At 48.3% G+C, this 12,577-nt stretch overlaps 1 protein-coding gene across 16 annotated transcripts in view; it reads right to left on the reverse strand.

Moving 5' to 3' along the window:
• SERTAD2 (SERTA domain containing 2) overlaps positions 1–12,577 on the reverse strand; it is an 83,951-nt gene that overhangs the window by 12,914 nt on the left and 58,460 nt on the right. For 11 of the 16 annotated variants that reach the window (XR_010613343.1, XR_010613340.1, XR_010613342.1 and 8 more), the window contains one exon: positions 10,169–10,325. The exons of 2 other annotated variants lie outside the window; for them this stretch is intronic. Coding sequence is in view for 1 of the 14 variants with exons in the window: in XM_065682242.1 (XP_065538314.1) it covers positions 9,470–9,474 (5 nt within the window). In the remaining 13 variants the exon portion in view is untranslated. Of the gene's footprint in view, positions 1–9,123; positions 9,214–9,469; positions 9,818–10,168; positions 10,326–12,577 lie in introns of those variants that run through there. 3 more of the 16 variants (XM_065682249.1, XM_065682242.1, XM_065682251.1) reach the window with 2 other exon arrangements.

Below are 12,577 nucleotides of genomic sequence, written 5' to 3' on the forward strand. Positions count from 1 at the left end.
TAGCCCTTAGGCACTCACAAGTGAAGACTGGGGGAGAGCAATCAGCAAGCTCAGTGACCTAGGTCTTTTCTAGCCTTGAGTTAAAAACCAAAGGAGGGAAACCATAGTGGGTGACTTTCAGAGGCCAATCTAAGCAGGAATTAGTTAGGGACTGTGCAAGGAAACCTCCTGGCAAGCAGGACACACCAGAGGAAGCTCAGACTCTTATCTGAGAAGCATCATCTAAAGTCACACAGCTCTCACAGAGGTTGACTTTGGTGCTCGGAGACTGGAATCCCCAAGTCCCCGAAGGAGTGTCCATGTTAATGAGGCAGTAAGGTGAAGCCTCCGCTAGCAAATAAGCAATGCAATTATAAAGCCAGTCAATAGTGTAACGCCAGCCAACGTGTTCCAGCGATATTTTGAAACTGTAATCTGATCCTACTGTTTCCATCCTCGTGCCTTGCCTGCTCTCCCTTGTTGCATACTGTACTATTTGAGGCCCAGAGGGCAAAGCAAGCGCTGGCTGTTTGTTAATGATCAGAAACTGCGTTCCGAGCGAGAGCGCTGCCTGCGCCGCCCACTGCACTTTCTTGATAGTTCCTTCAACTCGCAGCCTGCACAAGCCCTGTAGAAGGCTTCTCTGCACAACAAAAGCGAGCAAAACAACCCCAAAACACAACTACAAACTCCACTTCTGCCTTCGGTTTCCAGCTCCCTTTTACCGCGCTAAAAAAAGGCAAAGCCGCAGTCTAAGGCAATCTCCGACTCTGCAGTGTGTTAAGTCTTGCAGGAAACATATGCTTCTATTAAATTGGAAACAGCTTCTAATGCTGTCAGTTTGCTAAATGTAACACGTTCCCCTTGGAAGAAGTGGAGCAGTTTTAATGTTTTTGACTAACTGCACACACCAAACAGAGTATGTCTGATAAAGCTGGAATGGGCTCCAATAAATATAGCTTAGAATAAATTACTGCCTCATTAAGTAATTGTTTGGAAAAAGGAGAGCAGGTTTTCCAGATTATAGCTGTGTTATTAAGGGTGTTTATAATATTAGGAATTCTATCAGGGTAGCAGAACATAATGCAAGTTTAAATCAGACGAGCACTTGTTAGCTTGTTAAACCATTAAAGGCTACCCTGGCAGAATGAGAAAGCGAACAAGACGGCACAGGTCCTGTGCGTGGAAAGCTAGCGAGGCACACTGCAAACCAGCCATGAGCCTGAGGAGCAAACAAACGCTCTAAGCAACTCCTGACAACGTATTTTCTGTACAAAGCGAGGGGGGATGCAGCTTTGTAACGTACCTGGGCTAGAAAACATTTATTCAAAACACAGTTTATTCATGTACAGGAAGGCAGTTGTCTTTACTGGAAGAACATGTTTGGATTGCCCGGACCTTTCTCTATCAAAGGTCTCACACATTCAAAATGTCATTCTCACATGTCCTGCTTCATCAGACAGGACTTCCCATCAGCATCTTTACGACAGCAGCCATCAGATGCAAACAAGACCACAGCCTATCCTTTCTGGTCTTTTCCTTAACTGGAAGCTTTATGAATCAAGCCTTCTACAACTGCTAATGCCACCTCAGCCCTTCACAGGCCTGGTGCAGACGCAGTCCCGTTGACCACCAACCGCAGCAGTACCTGCTTTGAGCCAGACTGGGGTGCAAGATTCCCCCTTCCCATTCCCAGGAGCTGTTCTGTTAGGGTTAGTCATTGGGGGGGAAGAGATTTTTGGTAGGATGGCAAAGCTGCCCTCTCCGTGGGTCAACTTTGCGCCCAATTCTCTTTGTACCCTTGCCCAGGATGACTGCATGCACCAACAGTGCCCGTGTCACCACAACAGCCTGGCTGATACTCTGTGAGGTTCTTCAGAGAACCACCCAAATGAGCTGGGCTATTGTGAAGTTTGGGTCTCCACGTGGCAGCCTGATGAGCATGGATCAAATTGTCCTGTGCTGTGTACACATGGGCTAAGCAACTCTGCTGCCAGCATCAAAAGCTCAAGGACCAGGAGCTGCATTACACACCTGGGCATCGGTAGTAGGAAATCAGAGCTGCAGTAAAGAAAAGCAGGCGCAGCACTAGGCCAGATCCTCTGACTTTACTACATGATTAGCCGATTATTCAGCAGACTCTGCTTGTTGTCACCCGAAAAAAATGTGAGGGCTTCTATGCACAAGCCTCTCTGGATCAGCCAGGAAGCTCCCCCTGCTCCACATCATGGTTTCTTTCTGCAAGTCCAGCACTCTGGGCCTCCTTGCACAGGAGCAGATGCTGGTACCGCAAGCAGGATCACAGCACAATGAGGTTTCCCCACCAGCAGGCAAGGAGCCATGCCAGAGCCGGTGCACACAGCTCCATGCTGGAAGAACCAGAGCCATAATCCCTTCAAGCAGTGGAGCAGCAGCAATTAAGACGACTGTGTACCGCTCCAGGGCCCAATTCAGCCAAGGGCTGCCTGCCTTCCATTGCTTCCCACTGCAGAGCCAGCAGGCATCAGCGCAGCAAAAGCGCTGGCTAAAAAGAGGCACCTTACTTGTAAACTAAATTCAGAACAATGTGAAAGAGCCACACAGCAACCAGTAAGTGACACAGGCTAGCAAACACACACTCCCTTTTCAGTGCTAAAATTACACGCCTGTAATGACAAGATGCTACTGGTCAGACTCTAAGGGAGAATGATGAAATAGCAACACCGGCTACGCACCCCTCCTCCCCTGCACCGTCGCCCTGAACAATAGATTACAGCAACACTGTGTTGTATTGTACAAGACATCTCTATTGGCACACGCATGTCACCGTATAGCTGGTATTTTTAGTGGATGGAGGGACTGAGTATTGTAGGCCCATCTTCCCTGGATGTGTATAATTCCTGCAAAGGTTAATGAGAATTGTGCATGCATCCAAGAGAGATGAGACCCCTTTGTGTATAATAAGAGTTTCTTTCACGTATGTATAATTACTTGGATTGAGTCCTTGCTTTCAAGTGTATCTTTTCCCCAAAGATACCTTGTTTTTCCCCTTTGTCACAGACCCTTAACAAACACATGAGGGGGTAAAAATTGCCCATGCTACTGTGGGAAGAATTGAATGGTTTCCCAAAAAGTAGGTTATTGCTCTGAAAACAGTGCTGAATAAATTATCACAGTCAAACTGAAAAGCAACGAATGGCAGGGGGAAGAAGAGGAGAGGAAAAAAAACACCTCTATAAAGAAACGTATACTGCAAAATGCAACACACGTCCTAGCAATGACAAGTCATTTTAGCTTCTGGGCTGCAGATTTTATTTGCTAACCAGTTTCTCACCACTGAGAGTTAAAAGTAGAGAAAAGGAAGGTGTTTCCCTGGCATATTTACAATGCAACTTATACAGCGTGAGTTGTTTTCAATGTTTTTGCTTAAATGAAGAGAACGCAGCCCTGCAAAGAAGTATATTCTTTGAGAAAGCACCCACTGGAAACAGAACACACACAAAAAAGGCAGTTAATGTTTGACAAGGAAGTTCGCTAAGACGCTGTTAAGTGATGCTGGACAAGATGGTAACTGTTGGGCCTTCAGCACAGGCGCTTGTTGGAACACAGCACGTTTCCCACATCCTGCGAAGGAGCCTTCTGAAAACTGATAAAGGGAACTTTGGCCAGCCTTGAGCTATTCTCAACCTGCAACAGCTACAAGTTAAGAGATGAAAGAGGTCCAATTTTTCATGGCACCTGCTTGATTTCACAATAAAAACTACTACACCAAAGCGATACCCTAGAAAACCCAGCCACCATGGGATCAACCTAACTTTCATGTGTAGCAATTTAAACATGCTCAAATAAATCTTTTAAACTTATATGGGGACACCCTTTTACATAGCATTTTTTAACGGCGTATGTATTAAATCTGTATTTCAGAACAAGCTTTGTACAGGTCAATTAACATTGAACAAACTTAGCCACAAACTAAGTCTTTGGAAATTGAAAGTGGAAAATAGAGAGGAGAAGAGATCAGGAAACTGAAACTGAATGTCCTAAACTTCGTTTCATATTCAGTCAGGCACAACTCATTCAGCTCACCCAAGATAGTATTACACCGATTTTCCCCACAATTAAGAAAAGACCCGCCTCAGAGCACATATGTATCACGTATGGTCCACTGCCAGCGAGGGGAAGCACAGCAGCAACAGGAAGCTTTACACTGCACATTACACACACAGAAAACATTCTCTCTCTTCTACTCATTCGCAAGTTATTTGTGGAATACTTTAGTGAGAGGAGGAAAGGGGAAGGGTTGTTTAGAAGAGCCAATTCTGCCAAACAGATGGAGCAGGAGGGTAAGGGAGAGCGTGACTGGATCACAGAAGGGTAACCTAAGCAGGTTATTGCACCCCTGGGACAGCCAGCACAGAGTACCCTGCTCAAAATCCCTTTGACCGCAGCACAGAGTAATAAAGTGTAAGTCACTCCTCCTACACAGGGATGGGTGAAGGCACAAGAACAACCAGCCACAAATCATTCTATGCCAAAAAAACTTAAATAGAGTGGCTTCTCTCTCACATGCACACACACAGAGCGGTAAGAAAGCAAAATGTTACCACTGTTTAAAGAAAAAAAGACCTTGTGGTTTGCGCATGAACGCCAGCCTCCTATCTTGATGAAATTTGTATTTAAAACCTATGCAAATGATATGCATGCACGTGTACATGTATCCATTAAACGCTTCTTCCAAGGGGGAAACGGTGCCTGTAAAAACACATGAGAAGTAAAGAGTTTGTGGAGGCACCGGAAGATGATGATGTATTTCTGAATTGGGTTTTAAAACTTCATTTCGCAGCTACCTGAAGTTAAGACAAAGCTGCCTTTAGGCATCTCAAACTAGTCAGACCTGCTGTAGCAGTTGCACAGTCTGCTTCAAATATGCCCTCCACGCTCCTTTCAACCTCCACCCCAACATATATCCGCATAGTTTACCTCCAGTCATGGGTGGTTCTTTCTATAGCGCAGTTCACTCAACCTTATTGCCTGGCATGACAGGAGACTTTTAAAGAGTAATGTTACGGGCTGCTATGAGAAACTGTATGAAAACAGCTGGTAATTGTCACGTTTCCATTAGAGGTGAGCACGGCTCGCACAGCATAAGGGTTTTCCAGGGGGATGGAAAAATCTAGGATCAAGAAAACAGCCTAATTTGTTACAGATCATCCAAGCAAGTTTTAGGGCAAGTTTAGATCTTTCCACCATCCCTGGGTTCCTTTGAAAAGGGAACTTCTTTCTTCTGCTACTCCCATATACTGCCCAGTTTTAAAAATAACATTAAAAGGAAACAACCCACATTCGTACTTTAGTCTTTGTATTCTGCCTCATTAAGAATACAATTTTTATTTTAACTTCACTAGAAAAAGAAGCTGTCGGATGAAATCCAACACATCTTACTGGTGTGAAAACAAAGTAAACAGGCTTTGGCTGCTAATAATTACACAGACTTGAGACTCGTGTCATTCAACACCACTTAAAATTCAATTCCAGAGCAGTATTAACAAGAAATTCCTCTTTAAGCCCCCTGCTCCTCAAAACACTGATCATGTCACATAGGTTGGGAACTTCAGATGCTATATGGCAACACCTACAGTTTTACGTACCAGGCAGCGTACTGAACCCAGCCCCTTATTTGGAAGAATAATGGTCTGAGCTTGCCTAACGCAGGACTCTTGAGCATGGTTTTAATATCACTGCAGCAGCCTGAATCCACACTCACTCTGATGTGGTGGTGGCTGCTCTCCCACTTGAGCTTGCAGAGTCTCAAAGAAGGGACACGTGAAAACTAAAAACTTGCTGTTTGGTGACGTGACAGCTCCTCCAGTCCTTTCAATCCATCTTACTCCTCATCACGATGGAAAGCTGCTTCTGAAGACCGATGAGGCTGTACCACCAGCTGCCCAATGCTCCTGCAGACTGCCCCAACTCTCCCCTGGAAATGCCCCTCAAATCAGCTCTTCCCCACTCAGGAATTCCCCTCTGTGCAGGAGGAATCTCCCAACTGCAGGTTTAGTGCTTCTTCACAGCTCCTCGTGGCCCCTTCGCAACGACACCGAGCATCTGACGCGTTCTTCAGGAGCCATCAGTGCAGCAAAGGTCGCTGTGCAGTTTCTATTCTACACAATGACACACCAGTTCATTCCCATGCAGCCCCAAGACTGAGGGTAGGGACCCTGCTGTGATGGATGCTGTACAGCCATAGCACACACAGGCCCCATTGCTTCCACAAAACCTCTGCCACATGTTTCTGGATTCTGTTTTGCTTGACTTCAGCTCATCCAGCAGCAAAGTGAGCACTGCATTTACAGAGCTCTCTTTCCCCACTTGTGGTGAACAGTCAGCATTGTTATCTTATTTTTTGTTATAGTGTTTGCACTGGTAATGCTGAGCAAACCTGAAGCCTCCACTACAGCAAACACAAAAAATAAGACTTTGTTTAGAGAAGAATTAAAGAACTAACACATGCTGGGCAGGGGGGTTGGGGGGGTGTCTCTCTTCATTTACAGAAAACAGGCACTTATTCCTGACAGCACAGTTGCCCTGACTGATTGAATTTAGAAATGCAACCAATGGCACAAAACATGCAATTATATCCCCCTGAAGCAAATGAGTGCTGTTCTGAGATTGGCAAATTCCATTTTCTACAAGCCATTAATTAGCAGGAGATTCATCTACGCTACAGATCTGTGCTTACTGCCAACCTGCTTGCATTTAAGCTGGACCTTGCTCTCTCCTTTGGAGCACTCCTGATCTTTGGACTTGGTAACTGAGAGTTTGCCTTTTCTGGCACTGATTTGGGTGCCTGTTATAAGGAACTGTTGCAACTGGAGCTGTCTCTTCATGAACTGGTTACACATATAAAGCAGAGTAAAAAGACAGCGTCTCCTGCTACCCAGCCCTTATAAAAGTAGATCAGCAGAAGACTACTTACACTTTCAAAGTACTGCATTCCCCTTGCTTGACAGATTACACTTTAAGATGTTACATAAAAGCAAAAATAGTCACAAGTATTTTGGATCACCTGTCTAGTGTGAGCACTGCTGGAGACGAGCTGTGCCAGGAGTGTTTTACATCAGCGCAAAAAAAAGAAGTCAGAGTTCCTAAAAAAATTCTTTTTTCCCTATGAATTATTTATTGGAAAAATAGAAGCAGCTTCTGTAAATGATGGCAAAATCCCCTTCAAAACAGATATTGCATAAGATCTTCATGGAAGCTAGGAAAAAATACAAGACTATGAAATTTGATGTTTTCCTTGATATTGGGCCATTATTTCAAACTCCTCAATGCCTCTTAGGCAGACAATTCAAGTGCTTGGATTATTTACATTATTATTTCCACCAAAACACAGAGAAACTCCGTATTTCATCTTTCCCATTAAAAAGAACAGGTGTATAAAGGAATACAATTACAATCCTTTATAAATCAGCACCTACAGACACATTTAATGCTCTTTTAAGACTGCTTCTCCTACAGACAAAACCTGAAGTACCTACGGCTAGCAAGTTTCTTTCTGTTTGTTTTTAACCAGCTTCAGAGAATAAGAAATCAGCTTGACAGGAAAATCAAAGCAGCGTTTTAACATGCACAAAGTCTAGCTTCATTCGTTAGCAGTCCAATCCAGTTCCTGCAGGAAAGGAGTGGGTGGCTTTTGCTACCAACTTAAATGGAAGCAGGATCAGTCACGAAAGGAGGAAGAGCCATAGCTGTTACGTTAGATGCTGCAATACTTGCCTGGACAATGGAAGGATTCCCTAGGACACATTCTGGGATACCTGTCTGGCAGCACAAACGGCTAATCCTCCTCTCATCTCCTACTACCACCACCACTAGCTCATTATGGTAAATCAGATTCCAAAGATACCATCTTATTATGTAAAAAACGCATGCATTTTAACTTCAAGCAGAAAGGGCTACTTTCAGTTTACCCTGCTTAATCGACTGCTTCATTTCTACAGCAATTTAAGCACAAGCACAGCAGCAACTTTTAAGAAAGCACAGTTAATTCCTACAGTTCTTTATACCACGTGAAAGCTTCCCGTGCACTTAGGCGGAAAATGAGGTGCCTCAGTCAATTTCGTACCCTGCGAGAAGCCCGTAAGACACAGGCACCTTCATCATTTGTGCCGCTGAATACCCCAAAAGAAATCAGAATAAAGAGGTGGGAAGTGTAATTTCAACTCGCACAAACACAACTGTTTATTCCATTCGGGAGACACGAGCATAAAACTGTTGTTAGGGGGCAGCCAAGCCCTCTACCACCATTGTCTGAGCAATAGCGTGCTCTCCGGTGGGCAGATCCAGCACCCACTGACGGCAGCGAGAGCCACCCCGCTGACTTCACCGGGCACTAGCTCAAACTGCCTGGACTTTTCCTGATCTCGGGAGCTTTGGGCTTGTCTGGACACAGACTGACACACGCCACAGCTCTGGCGTGCTGCGCTGAAGTTGGGGTGAAGGGGCTGACAGCCCCCCCCCCCCCCGATGGAGATGAACTGGGCAGATTCGCTTTCTTTTACACGGGCAGCTGACCCGTAGCTGTAAATCAGCCACCAAGGGGTCCCAGGGGACAGCACACAACCCCCTCCCGAGATTTTCAACGCGAGTGGCCCCGGGTTTCCCAGCTGAGCCTCACAAAACGCAAGGAATGACAGCAGGTAACCGCACTCCTATTTTCACGCTTAAACAGAACGCACCTTCCCGGATCCTGACACACTGACACGAATAAAGCAGCAAACGCTCTAAATGAAAGCGGCACCGCAAAAGGACCTTTTCCAAGTATTCCCCCATCCTGAAGGAAATCCCAATAAAGGGGGGGGGGGGGGTTGCCATTGCTTCTTAAAGCGCCCCAAACGCCTGTTTCTCCGTTTTGGCGGTGCTCCCAAGGAGGAGGGCACTAATTCCTGCCCTGCTGCCGCCCCAATACCAACCCTGGAAGGGTCCGGCCAGCGGGGCCATATGTCAGCTTCGCTCCCGCGGAGCCACAGCCTCCCCCAGGCCCTTTTAGTCCTCCCGGCCCCACAGAACGCACTTTTTAGGGTACCCCGAAGCCCCCGCTGCTCTTGCTGGGTAAACGGAGCACGGCTGCAGCCGCCTGGCTCCGAGGCGCACACGTTCACTTACCGGGGTAAGGCTTCGAGTCGGGTGTAGCACGGCTCTTCCGAGCACAACCTCCCGCACTACCGGGGCCGGCACAGCAGCCCCGATTAAAAGTATATTCCAACTCCACGCACGCACCTGCTCCAGCCCCGGGATCCCCGCACATCGGCGGGGGAAGGAGGAAGGGGGATGTAGTATTTTAAGGATCAACTCTCCCTCCTCTGCTCATCTCGGCTCGGAGGAGAGGGGGAGGACGCCCGCCCGGGCACGAATTTAAAGGCAGAGATAAAACCAGCCCCGATGACTCGCGAAGCCGAGGTGGGGGTCGCGGCCCCCCGATCCCCCCTTGCCGCCCCCCAGCTCTACTCACCACATGCAGCTCCACCTGAGAACTAACGCATGGAGGGGAGGGGAGGTCGCAAACTCTCGCCCTAGAGCAGCTCCATATGTCGCTCCCTCGCCGCGCCGCTCCGGGGAGGGGCCGGGTGGGATGCGGAGGAGAACGAGGAGGAGGAGGAGGAGAAGAAGAAGGAGGAAAAGGAGGAGGAGGCAGGCGCAGGCGGCGTGAGGATTTAAGCCTCCGCTCTGCCCCGGCGGCTGCGATCACGCAGCATTATACAATGGAGGAGGAGGAGGAGAGGGAGGAGGCACCGGCCCCGGCTCCCAGCACTTGCCGCCAGCACTGACGACAGGGGCGGCTCCGGCGATCTCCTCGCCCTCCGGCCCGCGTTAAAGCCCCGCCTCGGCCCCGGCTTTCCTCCCCCCGCATCCCCCGCTGCTGCTCCACCTCCTCCTCCTCCCGGCTCCCTGCGCTGCCCACCCGTGCCCCGGCCGCGGGGGTTCCCGGGGAGCGCCGGCCCGGCACTAAGGCGGGTGCCAACGCGCCCCGACCGCAAATATGACAAGTATCCCTGCGATCCCCGGCCAGGACCCCGCCGCGCTGGCCCCCGGGTCGGACCGGTCATGCCCCCCCCCCTTCCCCAGCCATCTCCCGGTCGGGCCAAGCGGAGCGGGGAGGGATGCAGGAAAGCCGGGGCGCTGCCGGCCGCCCCCCGCCCCGGGAGCTCACCTGGGAGCCGAGGGAGGCGGCGCCCCCCTCCGCGGGATCCTCGGTGCTAATTTGGGCTGTGCAGGCACCACCGAAGCACAAAAATGAGGCCAAACGGAGATGCTGGAGCGCACGAAGACTTGGGGGAAGGGAGTGAGAGCTCGGCACCAGGCGCGGTCTGGAAAGAAGATGATTATTTTAAGTTACCTCCGACGGTTGTGTTTGGAAAGGGGCTGTAATCCCAGCCGGCGATGTGAACACCTTCCAGTTTTGGCTGCAGCCCCAAAGGCATCTCGGATCATTACCAGCCTTTGATGTCCCACTAAACCGGTTGTATTTCGGGACAATAAAGCTTTAAGACCTAACATAAAGGCGATTATTAGTCATTAATATCACGACTCGTTTAGGTATTATGCTCAAAATGGCCTGTAACGATTCGCGATCAATCAAGCTGATGGTCTTGTTCAAAATTAAGTTCCATTTTCACCTAGAAAACTGAAAAGGAAAAGGAAGATACTTCTCCAGCGAAGATATCCTTAACCTGGGAATTGTATCTGTCAAAAATCCACAACGGGGAAAAAAAAAAAAACTAGTGAATCTGCCAAAACAGAAAGAGATAAAGTGACGATTTTATGGATTCTTAAAATTACAATTGAAAAGACCCCATCTAGTTGAGTTTTAAACACCAGTACTGGTATTTCAGAAAATACTCCGCTGAAGTCACTGCAACGGGAGGGAAGGGCATCACATCTAAAAACCACCCTTCGACTTGGCCACTTCTGGAGGCCTGGGCACCCCTTTCCCTTCCACTCCTGCTATCAGCCCTTCCTTTGAGGAGATCCAAACTCTCTCAGCCTCCCTTTGCCTGCAGTAAAGAGGGAGCCCGGAACCAGATCTGCAAAGCAATTCATGAACCATTTACTTACTGCCTTTTGACAAGTGACTTACGAATTGCTCTGGAGCTGGCAAAAATTAAAACCAGAATTCCCCCCGGCTGGATTCTTTCCAGCAGCAAGGCTCTGAAATGTGGGCCTTCTACTCAAGGAAACAAACCTCTTGAAATTACAAGAGCCATAATAAAAATTACTAAGTAGAAGGAAAAGATTCCTTTTGTTTTGGGCCTGAGTGGTGCCTGTTCAGTGGGCTTCAGCCCACTCAAAAGCCACCCAGAGTATCTGTAATACCTGTACATGTTTATTGATAGGAGAAGGAGGAATGGCTTTAAACTGAAAGAGATTTAGCTTAGACATTAGACCCCATGAGGCTGGTGAGGCCCTGGCACAGGTTGCCCGGAGAAGCTGTGGCTGCCCCATCCCTGGCAGTGTTCAAGGCCAGGTTGGACGAGGCTTGAAGCAGCCTTTTCTAGTGGAAGGTGTCCCTGCCCATGGCAGGGGGCTGGAACTGGATGAGCTTTAAGGTCCCTTCAACCCAAACCATTCTATGCTTTTTGGCAGGGGTTTTTCTTTCTGCATGCTGTATCAATTGAATTTCAGGGCCACATTCTGCCCTGCTTCACACCAGATTTGTAACACAGCAGGATCTGACCTTGCGTAACTGCTCTATGGATGCACCCAGCTGAACCTTCCGGAGCTCAAAGTCCGCAGCAGGTTTGCAGTCGCAGTGCCTGGGTGTGTGCACACTATCACCGGCACCATAGGCACAACCACAAACATTTGCTAAATAAGCAGCTGGGCTCCAGTCCGATATCCAAGGCCCTGATCTTGCCATGTTACACTCAGCAGTAAAAGGCCTGAGCCTGCATCGTCTGTTTTAAATGCTTCTGACTTTGTTCAGTTGCTCCAATTTTACATGAGCATAAGAGAAAACTCACCGCCCCTTCTGTTTCCTACTGTAACTCCCCTGGGCCTTTCTTGGCAGGAGTTTATAGTCACGCTGTAACTTGGATTATTCCTGCAAACACAACTAGTACAACCTGCATCCACACTCTGAAGCACTCTCAGCTGAGCATAGGTCACGATACTGATCAATACGAGTAGAGCTCCTTCCTCTGTCTCGCACACAGCAGAGGCTCCATCGTGGCGGGATGAGGTTGGGCTATGCAAGGTGAATAATCCTACCACTGACTGCTCCTCAGATTGCCCCCTACCCGATTTAACGAGACCTTTCTGGCCACGAAACTCCGTTCTGCAGCTCCAGAGTGATCTGACCAGAAAGTGTCTGCAAGGCCCAAACACAGTTTGCCCAAACATGTTAGTAAGCACAGAGAAACAGCCTACAACCGAGCCACGAAACGCTGTACAAGGAAGTGTGTTGGCAGAGGCAAGAGCCTGCAGGAGAGGGGGAAAAGTCTGCGTGTCTGCGAGGAGGAGCTACCCAAAAGGCATCCCATTTGGAATGGTGCTTCCTGATGAGCAGTAGCACAGACGTAATTTTGCAGTTACAGCCCTGACACAGGCCCTCGCCTGTGAA

This window comes from Lathamus discolor, chromosome 5, assembly GCF_037157495.1.
Source record: "Lathamus discolor isolate bLatDis1 chromosome 5, bLatDis1.hap1, whole genome shotgun sequence".
Taxonomy (NCBI): Eukaryota; Metazoa; Chordata; class Aves; order Psittaciformes; family Psittacidae; genus Lathamus; species Lathamus discolor.